The following is a 19,837-nucleotide window of genomic DNA, read 5'->3' as shown; positions in this document are numbered from 1 at the left end:
GTGTAGCCCCCGACGTTTCCCAGGAAAAATAGTGAGTGGAAAGTTAATAGAACGTTGGAGCACCCTCGGCTGCACGAGCGATGCTAAAGCAGACACGAACTATGTATTCTTTCCACTCGGAAACAAGAGAGCCGTCGAAACGGTTCCCGCGGACAAGAAGCCGTGGGCTATTATTTCGCGACGGTGTTTCACCTGGAGCCGATGCTCGATCTTCGGCTCGTTCCCGGCGAGTCGACGTGTAACGCGAGAACGCGTTTTCAATGAGCGCGAAGGCAATATAGTGGCAGAAGCGGAGCTGTAAATCCGTCCGCTGGAGAACGCTTTAGTTTCGCGTCGCGGAACGCGCGACAACAGCCGGGCATTTGAATGCCATGCCGGCCCGAAAGTTCCGCGGAATCTATGAATTCATGATTCAACTTTCGCCGGGTGTGCAAGCCGGTCGCCGGTGACGTCGCCGTTTGAGTTATACGCCGTCGGAAACGGCGGCTTGTAACGGAGTTACCTTGTAACGCGGTTCCTATCAATAAACGAGCCGGTCGAAGCCGCGGAGCCTCCCGCGCAGTTCTTTCTTTCTGCCGAACGATTCTGCGGAGTGCCGGTGTTCCAGCGATACAAGAAGCCGGAGGCTGTGCGACACAATTCGCCGGGCTCGTGTTTCCTTTCGAACTTAGACGAGCAACTTCAAAATCGAGTCACGCGGCTACAGTAAAGTCTCCCTGATTTTCCTTCAGCTTGTAAACAAAATTGGACAATTTGGGAACAGACGATACGATTATTCGAGTTGGCAGTTATATAATCGAATTGTTGGCGATCGGTAACTATAAGAATGAGCCGCGATGCTCGAATAATCGTATCTCTTCTTCCCAAATTGTCCATTTTTGTTTACAAGCTGGAGAAAAATTGGGGAGACTTCGCTGTATTTAACACTTTGCTGGCAAATCCAATTATTGTCCATGTTAATCTACTTCATAATTCACAAATGTTATTGTTGGATTAATCTAATACATAAATCAAAATTATCGTCCATATTTTTTTCTTGAATTCTTAAGACGATGCAGCTTTTTAGCTCTCAGTCTTGTCTCAAGAGCGTATTCTAGACTGGGAGCTTCGAAAAATATATACAGATTTGTCTGTCATTTTTGTAAAAATAATGTCTTGTAATGTCGGAGCTGGATCCGCTAAACCTTACCTAAAAGGAAATATATTTTACAGAATAGTAATTGATATTTAATGAATGAACGGAGATGTTCGATCACTCGACTGAGATAACAGATCGTCGATTTCAAAGTTTACTCACTTCTCGACTGTGATCACAATCACCAGCCTGCAAAGTGTTAACTCTCTATACTCCAGAAAGACTCGTTTTTTTTTCTTTGAGTAGGATGAAACAAACGTTTTCATTCTCGCGTTAAAATAGTCCCGAGTGCAAAGGGTTAGTGTCGCATCGATTGCAAAGTCATTAGCGACTGGTTCTATGGAATTGCGTATTATTCTGCAATAATTATTCTGTCATATTTCTTAATGGAGTTGAGTGTATAGAGATAGATAATTTACGGTGTCTAATGTGTCTAGCCATCAATTTTTGCTGGTTCTTTGCTGGACCATCGAAGATTAATAGTTACGATGAAATTTACCGCGACGCCTCGCCGTTTTAAGGACCCTGGTCGCGGACCCATAACACCAAGAATCTGTCCTCCGAGGGTCAGTCAAGAGACACTCAGAGGTCTTTAGTGCGTTTTAAGGATCTGAGTTAGACTCTCTTGGGTCGCGAGTGTTGGACGAGATTCTCTGGGGTCTTGGAGCATCACCCAAGGTCCTCGTGGCGAATTAAACGTCACTTTGGAGACGCAGGTTCACCTGAGCGTCTTTTGGATCTCCTTTGCTGATACGGCATCTTTTAGTTCTGGCAGGAGAGGTTCATAAATGTCGTTCCAGAGGCAGAGTAATTATTTTCTAGTTCACTCGAGTTTCTGCTATTCGTCTCTCGGCTCGTCTTATTCCTGTTCTTGAGTTCTAGCAATTAGGGGTCTGTGTTTTCTGTGGTCCATTCAAGATCTTCCTTATTTATCGAAAATGTTCGAGGTTTCTAGATTTTATCCGAGCTTTTAGACAATTATAGATGACGAGTCTAATTTATTTGCTCCGCGCACTAGAAATAGTAATGAATTTAAAACGTCCACGTGGACGATCACTGAGCTTCAATATCAAATACGAAACAACAGTGTAATACGCAAGTATTACTACACTAATAATTAATCATTTCAGTGCTGACTAAAGTGGATAAGTATAATAGAAGAAATATATATCTACTTTCTATATTATTTTTAACATTTTATATTATATTCGTATCATACGAATAGCACGCATATCACATTACTTGCACTTCCATTATATTCATATTATAAATCACGTAAAGATTATGGCAGATCGAACTTTTCATACATCTAGAAGTAAGATAATGAAAGTATTAATGAAGATATTATCCTGTTAAAAAGATGTCACGAATCCGTGTGTTAAATATTTCAAAAGACGAAGAGAAATCAATTTATAAAATTCTCTAATATATAAATAACGTTTTAAGATTTACACAGTGCAGAAAACGGAATCAATATACAGAGTACCCTCTAAACAATATCTCAAGGTCTGATACTGTTCATGAATCTGATAAGTGTCTTTTTATAATGCAAGAATTGGTTCTCGCAGCGAACACGGCCCCGGCGCTATGAATCGCGCTCTATATCGCGTCCCCTTATCTTTTTACGCTGACAGACTTCGATCACCCTGAGCTTGTTAGTCGCTCACTTTGCTGTCTCTTTCGTTTCTTTTCCCCTAGGATACATTATACTCACAGCAAGCTTCAACATGCGCTCCGAAGCCTTCGCGATGTCCATGTTCTGAAAAATAAACGAGAATCGATTATTAATCAGTGTGGGTCGGGGCGGGGGCACGCGAACGGTAAATACAGCCGGAATGGGAAGTTGGATGATCGTGGGCAGGGGCGGTTTCGATAAAACAGGGGTGCAAAACGAAAGTTTCTAATTGGACGCGAGCCCGCGGAATATGTAGCGTGAATTCGCCAGTTCGCGCGGAAATTTTCACGCAGTGATTACGGTGAACAACGGAGGCCGGTAATTAAAAAATGCAGATAATTAACAGCTAACTTCTCGTGAATTCGTGTCGTGAGTGCAATTCCATGGGCTCGAGTGTGTTTTGACGCCCACTGGAAATCGTGCCGCGTTCTTTCGATCGCAGTTTGCAGATTAAATAGAGAAGTGTGGAACTTTTTCCTTTTATAATGAAATTATACGGTCAACTTGTTTAACGGTTCGACTGCGGATAATGTCAAAAATTTAATAAAATTCGCACGACATTAAAACTGAAATGTTGTTAACTTGTATAATAAGTTGATGCTTTCGCAATTCGCGGATCCTGATAAAATTAAAACGACATAATAGATTAGCGTAACAATTAATTTTTTAATCTGAGCAAATAATTCGGTCACCGACATTTGGATCGCGTGACAGTCAAAGCGTTAAATATAAAATATAATAGACGGATTTGCATTATTAGTGCACTTCTAAGTGCGCTTCTAATGTTAAATACATGACGGTGCACGTGCAATCTAATACCGTTATTTTCAGTGCCACAATTGGCCAGCTGCAAATGTAATTTAACAGAATTATTCAATAAAAATCATATTATAACGATCACGTATAAATCAAGAATTTCAGCATTAAGAAAATTGCATACAAAATGAAAATTTAGAGATACGAGTATCGATTAGGCCGAACGCGATTGAATTCTTTAGAGTGTCAGAAATAAATACGTTATGAGTGGCTACGAATAAATCGGTCTCTGTTTGGTAAATTGATTTTCTGGCAAGTAAATTCTACCGATGGCATGCTGCTCGTTGTTACCTTACGAGATATCTTCGTCGGATTAGATACCTAATAGCATTACGTCCAACAAAATTCCGGGATATAATCAGTTAAGTGAACGACGGAGAGTATTCCCGAGGATATTTAAAATATTGCTGTCATAGATTAAGTGGCAGGACTCAAGGGATCGCATACAATTAGCGGATACCGACGAGAGTCAAATATACAAGTGATGTGATGTGATTAAATAAAATCGGGCGTCACGATACCCGATAAATTATCCACCGCGACACGACCCGATATTTTCGGGTTCTCCCACGCCTTTACCGATAATATCCGTCGGATTTTCCACTGGATATATCAATAAGAAATCCAGTACGCTTTATGCAAATAATTCAATTTAAGATTCCAACGATTACTCTCATATATATATTTTATTCTTCGTCGTTTCAAACATGACAATATTAGCGGACAATTGGAATGAATATTAATGACTGTTCTATTTTAGTACACACCTGATATTATGCAACTGAAATTCAAGCTAAAAAGGAAAAGTCAAATAAATAATTAATGTTTGGTTTTTCTGTAATCTTAATACGTCTTATCAATACTATTAACATTGTGATATCTTACCTAGAACGATTTATTTTACCGAATATTGATCTTCATTTGTTCAGTGTTTTTGTAAACTTTCTCGTAAGCTTTGCAGGAAATTACGCGAATTAAATATCAAATTCATATTCAATTTTAACGAATAAAGAAATAATTGAATTTAAGCAAAAAAATTTTATGTATGTTATTCAATAAGTATAAGGTATCAAATTTATTTATTCATTTATTCTAAGAACTTCGGTCTTCTACATATTTAATTTTAACGAATAAATAAATAATTGAATTTAAGTAAAAAAATTTTATGTATGTTATTCAATAGGTGTAAGGTACCAAATTTATTTATTCATTTATTCTAAGAACTTCCGTCTTCAACATATTTAATTTTAACGAATAAATAAATAACTGAATTTAAGTAAAAAAAATTCATGTACGTTATTCAATAAGTATAAGATTAAGTATACTTGAAAATAAACTAAATGCACAGTAATTGACTACCTCGTAATAACTGATTTCACTTCCTTACAGACAATGTTTATTTCGTCTAAAGATCCGCAAATCATCATACGTCATCTCTATTATAAAAATTGACAGTCCCGCGTTACATTGCACACGAGTATAATTTACAATATTAGGTGTTCCGTCGCACAGAGATGAAAACGATACGAGAGATCAGACGCAGCGAGCGTGAGTGCAATAATATACTGTTACAAAGAGAATGATTCTTTGACAGAACCCCGAAGTCGCTAAAGACCGAGAGATTAACAGCAATTCGAATGGCGGCGCATGCTTCAATTGGAATAACTGTGGTTCCCGGAAAGTATCCTCTCGTTCCCCCATGCTCGAGAACGTCGAAGGAGCTTTCCAGCAATGGCATTGATATTTCGTGCGGTGTACTAATTGAATACAGGGGAAGGCAGCCAACCCTCCGGCGTTCCGCTTAAGTGGCGGTTGTCGAGGTCTCTCCGAATGGCACAACACGGGAACCCACGTTGCGTATATACCAGGCTTACAAATAAATACCTAAAGAGCCTCCTGTCGATTTCAACACGCCATTTCCACGCGCATAACCAGACACGTGTGCGCGCACGGCGACCGCATCTTCGATCTTCGGCGACCGCCGTTTACCGGAACCCTTCGAAAATTAACAAATTGCGATGATCTATCCTGCCATACATTTAATACGTTGCAAAATTCTGCGTTAACCTCTCGCGCTGGAATGACGTACTGCGCCGAGCTTTAGTCAGGGATAAGACGATAAATAAATGAGCCGTTTATTTTGAAAGTGGCATAAGTCACTTTGTTTTTAGGGGTCGATATATTAAATATAAACCCTCTTAAATTTTAAGGGTTTGCGTTTTAACGCTTTTAAAAATATAGATGCTAACTTTCGAGAAGATTTACTTGCATTCGTTATCTCAGGATACTGATATTTTTCTCGGTATAAATAATTTCGTATAAACATTAAAAAATCACCACTTTTCATTACGGTAAAGTGACTCATGCCACTTTCAAAATAAACGGCACAAATAGAACTAGCGCGACGCGCGAAAAATGTCTCCTTAAATTGCAGATCTTTTTATCGTGTCGATGTTCCCGTAAATAACAGATAATATGTAATAATAATAATTTTTTTAGAAGAGTTTCGCACTCGAAGCTGCAAAACCGAGGTCGAAATTAACAGTCATCTCTGATTTCACGATTTAAGCAACTATCGATAGTTTGCAAATATAAGAAAACTATGAATATTTTGCGAATATAAGAAAATAATTGGCACAGTGTGTATAATATATTGTATGACGAGTGTATGCATGTTGCAACCTAATATCTAGACCGCGAAATTTATGAATTTATGGTGAAATTGAGTAATTACAATTTAATGTTCCAAACAGATTGAAAGAATTGAAAAATCTGAATGTACTATTTTTAATCCATCAAAATGATTTAAAAAAGAGCGAATTTGCTATGTAGTTTCTATTTCTTGCAATCGTTGCGGACAATTCTCATTTTGCATAAAAATCCGCGGTCTACCGATATCATACAACAAAAGATTTTAATACATCGCAACAACGAATAACATTGCTAGAACTGTTAGAAACTATATTGATCTTTTAACGCGTTTAAAGATACAAACTTCTCTGTTAATTAAAGAGTGCTACGAATATTAATAGTCAGATGTTAAGATCACGCAGTGAAGAAGTCTGTCGTTTCGGATATCGGTTTTCTGTCCCGTACGTTCACGTGTTATAATAAAATCCGCTTATTTAAAACCTCAGCTGATTTATCGCAAATCCTTATCAAAAATAAATCATGCTACGGTGCCTGAAAATAGAAAATGGATGAGTCTTGGATATTAACCGCGTTTCAGCGTTATTGAAAGACGTACTGTGTAAATATATTCAACGATGTTCAGATATAGTTAAATTGGGTTTGTTCACTGAGCTGAAGATTTTCGTTTAACCAGTTAGCTGTGTTTGACGAGTATACTCGTCATGGAGAAGCGGCATTATTTTGTGTCTCGACGAGTATATTCGTCGTGCGTAAAAAGTAGTGAACATTGGCTATTTAAATTGTAATTTTGGTGAAAACGAAAACATATTCTCTAATTTCAAGACGTTCAGAAAACTTTGAGGCCAGGCCGGAATAAAACAAACAAATAAAACATATGAATAATTATGTGAATAATTTACGATATTGGTGTTCGATGTGCAAAGTGCCATTGCGTATTGTACCTTGCTTTGCTGAATACCATTTTACAGCAGCGATTTGAATTTTTAACTTTTATAAGTATCTGATTTCTCCCGCGTTTTTCATTTATTATATACATAGTATATGTTAATGTTAAGCGAATAAGTAACCATTAGTAATAAGATGGTTAATTTTATAAAATGAAACCGTCTTTTTGATTCAATATTTTAACAGCGACACTGAATCTGTGTTCGACGAGTTTACTCGTCGTCGCCTGATTCTCGCGACACGTATAGGTGCGCGCATTGAAAAAGAGGCGCCACAGCTAACTGGTTAACGATGGACTTTACCGGCGTGGTTTTCATTCGTCTGGCAGTTCATAGATTGAAATAAACATACGGGATGGTTCGTTAATACTGTTCCCAGCGACAAAATCACGCGGCGGCCGCGCAGCTTGCCGACGCCAATTACCCTTATTCGTGAAACTTTTATTCCCCGGGACGGACGGACGGTTGCATTAAACCGTTAAAGCGATCCGTAAAACATCTCGTAACGTGTCCGCGAGTTCCGTCCACCGGACCAAACCCCAAATTGGAATATCATATTCTCAGTTTATAACGAACGCGCATCAACCGCTGTAATTGCGGATCCCGCGATGCGCGTAATTATACACAATTAAAAAAAATATATATATATAGAAGCCTGTGGGCTTCGAGTCAGGGAAATTATCGGTCTACGACACGGAATTGCCGATACGGAATTGCCCGAACCACAGCGTTTTGTATTCCGAACGGTTACATCGGGAAATTTGCTCTTCGATTTTCGCAGGAGAAAATTCGAATCCGATTGCACTTTTTCACGCGTTGCAGCTTTTAAATTACAGACCGGCGAATCCTCGTTAACTTTACGCGCCGGTATTTTTTCGAATTTTTAGGGACTTCATAATTTCCCGTAATTTTCGCGACAATCGCGGCTTTAATTAACACATAGCCGGGCCCGCTCGAACGTATCCGCCGGAAAATCGGGAAATATTCACCGAAGTTCTCAGACTGGTATTTTCCGATCGCCGAGTTTTGTATTTTGTTGTCGAAATGATCGTAACTTCGCCGTTCAGTTTCAATCGAAGCGTACCATTCCGCGAACATATTTCCGAAACGTGATGCTTCGACCAAATATTATAAGAGAAATCAATTTTTGTTTTCCCCGCAGAGGAAAATACTGGTCCAATAAATACCTTTCCTCCGAAATTGTTGTGCATTTATCACTAAAATTATAAAACGACGCGTTTCAGACAAATAAGACATCAGGGTTATTTTAGAATAACACTGTATCATTATTAATTTACTAAAACGATTAAGTCGAGAAACAATATTCTACTTATTCTCGATTCCTCGCAATTGAGAAAAAACTTTTCGCGCATAAAGATTCCCAGTCTATTAACCATTTACGAATCAAACCGTACAATTTCAACAAAGCATTTCTGTGTGAGATTATTTCATTGAGAACTTGGTATAAATATTAATTGGTGAAACAATGTAGCTTGAAATGAGAGAAAAGGATAACTTAATGTGAATGAATCATCGATTGCGATAATTCCAACGTATGCCAAGCGTTGAAAGATGTGATTTTCTATTAGTTAAATATCGATAGTATACTATTACTTAAATTAAATTATTATAAACCGCACAATTTCTAAAGTGCTACACGTCAAGGAAACGTCCAGAATCCAAAGTTTCTTCCCCTTCATAATGCTGTTTCCCTAAATATTGCTCCATATCTGCGGCCGCGTTATGATCTCGTTGATGGATCGCGTACGAATGCGCCTAATATTAAGGGAGGATGATCCCGGGCAACGGAATGACCCAATAAAAATAGTTGTACGGAGCAGGAGTCCCAGAGGACTGCGTTTAAAACAGCTCACGTAGGTGACACGCTGCACCGAGATCATTCATGGTCTTTCCTTTTCTTTCGTCTCTGGCCGCGGACGTGAGACGTTGCACAATGATCGATCGTCCGGCCGGATCAAAGGCCAGAAACCTTCGCCGGTGCCTTGAGGGGCTTCACAAAGGGTTATAATAAGCCGTCTCGGGGCGAGAACGCGGCCACTCGAGTTCGAGGGACTGGTAACTCGAGCCGTCGACGCCGTTGTCTATGCCGCTGAAACTGGATACTGTCAGTCGGATAAATTCGCGGGAATATCAACCGGGTTCTACCCGGTCGTGGATGGCCGCTCAAGGCCGTCGCATTCGTCGTATCCTTTGACTCTACTTTGCCATTCAGTCGATAAGGCGCAGCCTCCACTTTGTCATTCAGCCGATGCAACCGGCGACGTCCCCGATTGGAGGGAACAGGAAGTCCACAAACGTTTCCCTTTCGGAATCCTGTATTCCGGTGTACACTTCGCGCGCACCCGTTCCATGAATAACATTTTTCAGGATTCATCTCGCACGGGAAACCGTCTCATTCCGATCACGACATTATCGTCGCGCAATTAAAATAAATTGTCCGCCGTAGATTGCGCTCTTTGATCGCCGTGTTATCGCGTAAATTCGTTTCACGGATCGAACGTCGAAAGCGACAATTTTGCTTGAGCTGGTCTACTAAATTAACAGCTGCGAACGCGGAAAATGCACTTTGACTGCAGTCCGACTCGTGATGGAGATCTCTGGTAATAACCTGTTAGGTATGAATGTTACGCTGTTCCGTTAAGTCGGAATCAAATTCCGTTCTCCCGTTCAACGTTCAAGCATCTGAATAAATACGGACACATAAGAAATATACGTTCTCGTTTTCTTCTAAGAGATTATTACAATCGAAAGATATTATTACAAACTACATCTATACAAATCATTTCTTCATTAGAATTGGATTTTCTTTCATTTTCATGATATCTCTAAAAAATTGTTCTGGAATTTTGTACCATTTAATGAACGTTTCTTGCAAGTAAAGATATTGCTATAAACTGTTGTTATAAGCTACAACTATACAGGGTGTCCCAAAAATGTCTCGCAACCCGAAAGTAGCGGGTTCCTGAGGTCATTCGAAGCATCTTTTTCCTTTACAAAAATTTTCTCCGAGGCACCGTTAACAAGTTATTAACGAACAACAGTGACCAATGAGAGGCGAGCTCGGCTGGCGCGAGGCGACCGAGCCAATGAGCGGAACTAGGCTTCGTGCGCTGGTTGGCTGGGCCGCCTCGCGTCAGCCGTACTCGATTCTTATTGGCCACTGTTTTTCGTTAATAACTCGTTAACGGTGCCTCGGAGAAAATTTTTGTAAAGGAAGAAGTTGCTTCAAATGATCTGAGGAAACCGCCAATTTCAAATTCCGAGACATTTTTGGGACAGACTGTATAGTTATAACAATAGTATAAATAATCGTTGTAGGTGTCATCGTTTCAGTTGCGCTTTAGATTGTCTGCAATCAATATCTGGATGATTATACGGTATCATCGCGCGAAGTGGCGTCCGAGACAAGAAACCTGGAAGGGATAGCGACCTTGGACCGCACAGCATGCTCTACCATAATCGCCAGGCGTCTCCGAAGGGGGAAGAGTTTCGAAGAGACATGAAAAACGGCCGGAGCCTGTCGCGCAATCGTTTCCTTCTTTCGACGTCGTTTCAATTAGCGGCCGGAGATTTACGGCTCTGCATCTGGGAACACCTTCTTGTCGCGCCGGCATCCTCGGGATACTTGGAACTCAGTGGACTCGAATTGAATTCCAAGCGGTGCTAACAATGGGACGCGGCCGTGCGGGAAGGGTGGCCCAGACGAACCCGTGTTATATCTTCCCTTCATCTCCGTCACTCGCGACAGAAAAAATTACGGGTAATTTCGGAGGAGGGTCGCGCGGACACATCTGATGATGGGCAGCGCGCGCGCGCGGACTCCCCCTTATTTTTCGTCGAATCAATTCTCGTCCTTCTTATCATTTATTAAACGTCATCACGTTGTCGCACACGGTGCCGCTGTTTGCTCGGGCGAGGCCGACGTGTGTTTGGTTGTTCGTGGCTAGAGCGGCAAACGTGGTCGATTCAATTTTTGAAGAACGCGGAACCCTGGCCGAGATAATTGAATGCCCGTCGCTGTGTAAACAGGAGTAATAGCGGCCGGTCTAGAAACAGCTCTCAGAGTTTATGGGCTCACTGCACTCGCTTAGCGAAGGGAAAACGGTTAAACGATATATCAATTGCCTCGGGAACCGAGTTAACGCTTCGTAGACATTTTTCTCGGAAATTAAACGGTGTAGGCTCGATGGTAATGCTTCTCCCGATTATAGACCAGCGAACGGACACTTTCATGACTCCATTATCCTTCTTTATAATACGGTTTCGTAAATAGAAGTTGCCGGTCTATAGGGTCTAGCCACTTTTTTTCCACAACGTGAACGTTCACTATCGTCTGCGGACGTTTTTATCTCCCGATGACCTCGATGACAAGCTTCCCCTGGGATGCTGAAACATTTACGTGCGTTTGCCTGACAAATTCTCCGCTGCCACTGCTGACAGATCGTCCACGTATCGAACACAAGCACCAACTATTTCTGGCCGTAGTAGATCGATGTATTTATTATTACTCTATTTAGTAATTTATACATTGCTCTACCTATTTATTCGAATAATCCTTTGGTCGAATAATTCTTGCCCAACTCTGGTTTGCAACAATGTTATAGTCTTTCGTATTTCATCAAACATCGTTCTATTTTAACCGCGATGTTGAAATCTCATTGCTAATAAAAATTCGTAGGAAATTTCTGTCGAACAAAGCTGTCCGATTCTCAGCTATCTGTTAGCCGTTTGCAAACTCTTCGAAATGTAAGTTGCTATAGTTATACGGTATATGTTTTATGTTTTTCATATTTTGTTTAACTACAACATTGTCATCAAATATATGATTCAATAAAGAATATCAAAGCATATATCTTTTTCAACCAATTAGCTGTTTTTTACGAGTACACTAGACACGAAAAAATGGCAACATTTTGTGTCACAACACTCGTCAAAAGTAGATGATAATTATTTCTTAGGAAGCGCCAACTTACACTAAGTTTAACTGACAATTCTTTTACGTCAGAAATGGCTAACTGGTTAATCATTTCCTAGAATAAAGTAACCTACGTTGAGTTCAACCGACAACCTTTAACGTACCGTGGTCATTAGCGCAGAAAATACAATGTCACTCTCTGCTTCCTCGTGTCCGCCGGTAAAAATGAAACACCGCGTACAAAAATAAGCCGGCCTGGAAGATCGAAAATCCGCGAGATATCCTCATCTGTGGTAATCAAAGATCTGTCGACGAAAGAGAGCCGGCCACGTAATCGAACGCCGCTGTCCATTTCGTCGGCGAAGAATATTCATGTTAACGACCGAATAAACAGAAGACCAATTTCCGGCGTGTCGCATCGAAGTGACAAGCTAAGACACATTTCCCAACCCCTCCCCGTGTCCCGGAGGAAAATTATCAAGGAACGCCCTTTTTCCCCGTGGACGTTCTATCATAATATTCCCGACCCTGTCAGCCGGCCAGAAGTATTGACTTTCCAGCGGGAAAGGGTTGAAATATTTTCACCTGTCGTATTTTCGATCGAGCTGCCCTATTGCTCCCGGATAAAGCCGGACGAACATCCGACACACTGAACATTCCATTCCGACGACATTGCCACCGAGAACCACTCCGATTGAAAGGAAGATGCACTGGCCGCAAAAGCTTCCAAAGCAAAATGCCCGTTTTCAGAGATTTCGTGTAATAACACGGTTCCCTCTTTGTCTCTCGACCCGCAGACGCTTCTGGTCACGGAGCTGGTTTATCTGTCTCTTTTTCCACGCTGGTATTTTCCAGCTCCTCGAAAAGGTTGTCTCGATGGCCAATCGATGATCTAATAGAACGTTTATTAGTAGACGAATTTTGTGCATTTATATTGTAAAAATGGCTGGATGTATCATAAAATAGTAGAAAAATGATAGAATTTAAGAGATTATTGCATTCATCTTATTGCAATCGAGAACGAAAATGCGAAGTCCGATACATATAATAAATATTGTATTATATTTTATTGTGCTTTCGAAGACGTGTCAGTCTTTTATTTTTCCTAGAACAATTATTTCTATCTACATCTAGAAAAAATCTTCTTCACAAAGTCGCTTATGCAAGTCTAAATAGCGAAAATCTCCGACGGTTAACACATTATTGATCATGTACAGTAATTTTTCTCCCTAATTCGCGCTCAGATTGTCTGTCCAAAAATGGACAGTTTTTATAGTTTTTATAGTCATCTACTCCTAACAACTATAAAAATAAGATGCAAGGCTTGATTAATTTCCCAAATTGTCCATTTTTGAGCACAATCTGAGCGCGAATTAGGGACAAATTACCGTATAAGGTATTTCAAGTTTTATACATATATCAACAAACTATTCTAATATTTTCCAAGAATACGACAAGCAGTATAGCAAATTTTATTACAAATGAGTACTAGAAGATAACATGCGACGTATCCGATCGATAATGTGTCAATAATCGATGAAGACAATGTTTACTTTGCAGAAGGATTCGCGTCCAATTTATCAGCGCAAAATTATTCACAGAAATAATCGCTAAATCAACCGAGCTAGTGAACTTTAGCAAACGATCCAGGAGTTTCTAGAGTGTGGAATAGATTATAGAGAGTCTGAACGTGCCATCAGAGGCATTTCCTTAAATAACTTTCTCGCCAGGAAGGATCCAGCTCGCCCAAATCCCCGCAGTCCATTTGCCCCCGAAACCGCCGAAAGATCCGCCGGGAAAAAAGCCGAGAAAATATTCAACGAGACGTTGGTCTTTCATCGAAGCATCCCCGGCTATTGCCAAACTTTTCCCCGACGGCGTGTGCTAACAAAAACGTTCCGGCATGGCGCGAAGGACTCGGACAATGTTCCTCGAACCGGTAACCGAGTGCTCGTTGACCCATGCGTTCGCTGTCTCCGAAGGAGATTCTATACAATGTCGTCGCAGGGCGAAGAAAAAAAACGGCAGTAGAAGCGAAAATGACAGACAGGGAAAATAGGAGAGGGTTTACGAGCATTCACGATGGGAAATCGATGCGATATTTCATCCGTTTCGTCGTCAACGGCCTCGAAGGTGCGAGCAGCCAAGTTGCGGGGTGACTCCGCCACCCCCGCGCAGCCTTCTGCCAAGCCCCGCGCGCTCCCCCCTTAACACCCTTGAAAATCCTTTAAACGTTCATCCCTTTAAGGAGTAGCACGTCGTCGAGCCGATAAGCCCGACGCTCGATGCAACCCCGGCGTCACCTTTCGATCGGTCGATTGCCCTACAGTGTGAAGTCATCCGTGTGCAGGAACGCCGTGAAAGATAGGCGAAACGTGCCGCCGCCCATTTGCATTTCACCGGCGGTGGGAGCAAATTTTCGACGATCTATAATCTGAATTAGTATCGCCGTTCTCTCGACTCGGTTAACCGTGCCACCGCATCGCCCTGCATACCGGGTGGCACGTCGATCGTGACTTCATCGCTCCGACGAAATTGAAAACGCTTCGGCTGGCTTCAATTACACCATCGTATATTCGGTAAATTCTCCGTAATTTTCCTTCAGCTTGTAAACAAAAGTGGACAATTTCGGAACAGGAGATACGATTATTCGAGCCTTGCACCTCGTTTTTATAATAATCATTGGCAATAGGTGGATATAAAAATGAACCGCGAGGCTCGAATAATCGTATCTTCTCTTCCCGAATTGTCCGTGTTTGTTTACGAGCTGAAGGACAATTGGGGAGAATTTACTTAGATCGTCTTCGCTGTGGTCATCTTTTCTCTTCATTCGGGATACCAATTTAAGAAAGGAATATTTATAGGGATTTTTATCTGATTTTTTAATCAGGTGATTTGTTGACCTGAACCATCTTCATTGCTATGTAATTTTTGATACAGAGAAATTTCGGATGAAGAATCTCATAAATTACGATCTTGCGTTATGTTTATTGTTACTGATCTGTGGCCCAAAGAATTTTCTTACAGAAGTAGTGCTCTGATTATCGGATCGGATAATTCATCGACCCAAAGAATTGTTGGAGTTGTGCTCTAATTTGTTAATCTAGCGGTTCAATCATGAACGATCCAGTGAAACACAGTTCTACAAAAGATTTTAAGAATTTCAGAAAATATTTCAGGAGCTACCGGAACATATTAAATTCTACGAGATAGTATCGCAGTCACGGGAAAAATATCAGATTCAAAGATTTAAAAACGAAGTGAGGTAATTACAATATCCTGATCGGAACTGTGACTACGCACTCGGGGAGATTATTTTACTTCTCGAATTGAAACCTCCACGAGGGACCGACGGTATTGTATTTCACGAGTTATTCGAAACTTTCAGTCGACATAATTAATTCCATTTCTGCAGCTAACGAGATATGAAAGCAATGAATTAACAAGATATATTTATTTATATTATGTACGTTCTATATCCGCCTATCGCTGGAACTATTTTAATGGAACTTTCGGAAACAGTGTCGTGTTAATTATCCTTGTCAATTATCCTTGGAAATTAGCATCGTTGATCTGGATCTTTGTACGATCTCATATTACATTGATAATACGCAGCGTCTAGAGATCAACATATATCAATGATTAAAACTATAATGATTTTTCTTTTGTCTATCGTTTAGTATACACGGCTTATGATCATTAGAGTACATAGTTGTATTATGTGAAGACAGATGTATACAAGGGATTGTTTACACAATTTGATCGTACAGAAAATAACAACGAATTAATAAATTGATCTCAAGGCTTGATTCTTAAAGATGATTAACGATATACCAAAAATATTTACTGGATCGGAGAGGCCAACATGAGAAATATATTTGCATCGAAGAAAGATTTGAGAAAATCAAGATTCTTAATGAAGCGAAGAAGTTTACGCTTTCTAATGAAGGCGAACTTCGTACGACGTTATTAATTATTTTATATAGGAAAACCAAGTCTGCCATCGATCTCCGTTTATGGAAAAAAATAGAATAAATATGAAACAACAAAAACATTTAAAGACTTTCAATTACATATTACATTACTTTCAACTTGCTAACTTTCTTCGGAGATGAACCATATTCATATTTAACCTCTGTTCTTTGTTATTAATGCACAGGGCTTTTATTTTGCAGAAAAATCCACATAGCTGCCGGTACAGAAGTCCATGTAACGTTCTGCTTTCTGTTACTGAAACAAAGTACAAAAGACCAATGGTCTTTCTCAGTTGGTGCCGCGCGATTTACCTCAGTTTTCTCCTAGTATTATCCCAGTTTCATTTAGAGTGGTCGAGCGATCGTTTCCGTCAACGTGCCACGATAGAAATATGTTCTCGTGGTAAGTGATTAACAGATTAAACCGCAGTGTCCAACAGCGTCAAACAAAAAGCTCGTCCATTCTCCTCGCGACGATCCAATATTCGATTGACCGTGCACCGCGCGCAAAGCGTTCGACTATTTTACGTGCACCGCTATGCTCGTAAAGCCTTTGAAAAGTCGACGCCGGGATCGATAAGCCGACACAGCGACGCGATACCTGTCGACGCCTTTCGATCGGTCGACTGCTCGACGACAGAGGCTCGACACTAGCGGCGGGATCCACCTGAAGATGGGGGTGCCTCGTTAACACCCACCCGGTGGAGAATTAATTAATAAACAAGTGGCGAGAACGAGGGGGAGAAGAGACGGATAGAGAGGAAGAAATCCGCGATAGAAGCGAGACGCAGAGATAGGAAGTAAGAGGAGAAGCAATGAAGAGCCACGTGGGAAATAAAGTAGCGATCAAGACTGATTAAGTGGTGAATCATGGATGCAGCGCGCGCATTATCGCGCGTATGGTCGTGCTGATCGGGAATAATGAATGGAGGAAGAAAACGTCGAAGAATATGCCGTAGAAAATGTCGGATGAAAATGTCGGAGGAACGCGAGTCGTTGACACCCGCGAACGATCGCTGTTAATCAAAAACGGTGGCCGTCTGTTCCCCAGTTAATTAATGATAACAAGTCGCCGTCGATGCCACCGATACTCCGGCGTAAGTTCGAGTTAGTTCCCGATACTGTTTTGTAATCTCGATCCGACGTCAATGGAAGCCGAGGCAAATTTGCATTGTTAATTGGAAAGCGGTGACCCGTGGAAATTAAAAATGTACGTCAAGCGGAAGTTCGATAATAAGGGAACGATTTCTTTGTACAATTAGATGGAAAGCTCCAGCGGGACGTTCATTAAAACCAGCCACGTTGGCGGGCATAATTTTTACACTGTCGTTACGATCTCCGCCGTTCCGGGACAGTTCGAATGTTTGTCGCTGCATTATGAAATGCAGTCGCTTTCCGAGGGTCCCAGCACGCTTCTGAACTGACGCAAGGCATTTTTAATTTTGTCTTCAACCGTTCCACCGTTCCGCGCAACACGCGCGATTTATAATCAGTATTGCACAACTGTTTATTGAGAATGCATCGTGCACCTGTAATATTCGTAAAGGGCAGTGCATAGGTTAATTTCGAGTTTCCCGTCTGTTCGTGATATAATATTTAGGAAAATTGTGTCTCGCGAAGAACTTACCAAATTACTGAAGTAATCAGCACTTACTTTCCGGAAATGAATGCAACAGTTCGTAGAATTTAATCCTTCTGTTTGCATCCGATATTTCTGTTTTAATTGGCCGTCGGATTACTCGACTGATCAAATTAAGTTTTATTAACAGTCCACGTTTAACGTGTTTACCGTAGTAACCCAATTTTTTAATGCGCCGATATACGCATGCGACTCGTCTAAATTGCAACACGATTAAGTTCGCTGACGTAACCAGCACCGTCTCAATTCACGGAGACTGATTCCAAACTTTCGGTCGATGTTGCACGAGAATACAGTTCCATCTGCCAGTGTACATTAACGGACTGCATTGAGTAGTTTGCTAATTACTGAAGTGGACTTGATGTTTACTCGTCGGTCAAGCATGATTTTTATTGGACAGTAGTAAACGCACGGGGACACTGTAAATATTATTCACGGAGCTGTATTTAAAAGCTTGTTGAGAACAGAAGTTTTCGTTACCTAATTGCCTAAGTAGATTCTGACGAGTCCAATCATTCTTCTGTGCACAGTAAAATTTTTATTTTCGGAGCACTCGAGCCAATTCCGTTCAGCAAAATAAATTGCACTGGTAAGACTTTATTTGGAATAAATGGTACAATGATTATTAGGGCTGGTTAAAGTAGGATAACTAAATTAACGCCTGCTGTATCAATAGACGCTTCTACTAGGTTAAAAATTCGGAACGGAAGAGGATTATTAAAATAAAGAGATAAATAAAAATGAACGCAAAATGTGACCAGAAATGAGAGAATGCAATAAATTCTCCCTATTTGACGCACAGATTGTGCACAAAAATGGACGATTTGGGAAGAGAAGATCCGAATATACAAACCCTGTAGCTCGTTTTTATAGTTACCAATTGTCAACGATTATAAATATACTGTCAACAATTAGGGAGAATTTACTGCAATCACAAGACTCCGATAACGACACTGGAAAACATCACGCGAATGTCAAAGGTTAAACTCGTCTGAACAGTCTAAACTCCTTATTGAACTCAACGTCACAGGATCAAGTGAAAAACATCCTAAACGTCTTAGGAAAGTCGTATGAAAGTAGACACGGAAATCCAACAACCGAGCTAAAGATTCGTTAATGACAAAGAAGTTGAAACGACGGTAAGCAGAGAAGAGAAACTCAGCTGTATTCTTTCGAACGAAATGCTTCAAACGATAATTAACCGAGGGTAGAATCAGGAAAGGGCATAACCGACGCAATCAGTGAATAAGGACGAGTTCCGGGTACAAGCATCCCCCGCGGAGCCAGCCTCGGAAAGCTCAAGAACGGCCGGAGGCGTCGTCGCCGGCTATCAGGCTTCAAACGTAAAAAACTGTTTAAATTACACTGTTCACGCAGAAAGAAAGGAAGAGAGGAGTCACGCGGAGTGTTCTTTGTGCTCCTGTCGCGGCGCTTCTAACGAAGAAACACTATCCAAGGTAACCGGAGTGGCTAGCTTATGCAAAAGCGCTCGAGAGGGTGTGTCCGTCCGAGAGAGGGCTTGGAATAAAACTAATTGTAAGAAGGGAGAGAGAGAGAGAGCGAGCGAAAGTGAGTAAGAAAAAGAGAGAGAGAGAGAGAGATCGGATGCCGAGGGAAGGGAACAATGTAATTAGAATGCGACAAGTAGCGGAACGGCGCGGCGGCACGGTTATCAATTCCCGCGGAGCCGCGCGATGAAATCGCGGCGGATGAAAGCAATATCCTCGGAATCGATTTCTTGGCTGTCGTCGGCCGCGTTCGGCTTCTCGCGACAGTGATAGACTATCGCGCAGTGGATCGAAAGACGGAGACATTTTACCCCCAGCCAGCCAGCCGGCTGGCCGGCAGGCCGATCGGCGACGTGACTGTCGTCTCTGCCGTCGTGATTCGCAATTATCGAATCCAATTTGTCCGTCAGAAAGGCGAGGCCCGGAGAGCCGGAGCGGCGGGAAAGGGACGGAGGGCTGCACACGGCGAGAAAACGTGAAAAAAGAGCGAGAACGGCCGATCGAAGATAGAGAAAATGACGAGGCGGACGGCGTGGAAATGGATAGAGAAAGAGCCCG

The 19,837-nt window shown here is 41.3% G+C and overlaps 1 protein-coding gene across 1 annotated transcript in view; it reads right to left on the bottom strand.

Annotated features, from left to right (window-relative positions):
• mdy (diacylglycerol O-acyltransferase) overlaps positions 1–19,837 on the bottom strand; it is a 207,506-nt gene that overhangs the window by 25,328 nt on the left and 162,341 nt on the right. The window contains exon 9 of the mRNA XM_033477664.2: positions 2,850–2,894. Coding sequence (XP_033333555.1) covers positions 2,850–2,894 — 45 coding nt within the window. The remainder of the gene's footprint in view (positions 1–2,849; positions 2,895–19,837) is intronic.

The sequence above is a fragment of the Megalopta genalis genome, chromosome 4 (genome assembly GCF_051020955.1).
Source record: "Megalopta genalis isolate 19385.01 chromosome 4, iyMegGena1_principal, whole genome shotgun sequence".
NCBI lineage: Eukaryota > Metazoa > Arthropoda > Insecta > Hymenoptera > Halictidae > Megalopta > Megalopta genalis.
The sequence above is the reverse complement of the archived record's forward strand: the minus strand, read 5'-3'. Positions and strand labels throughout refer to the sequence as shown.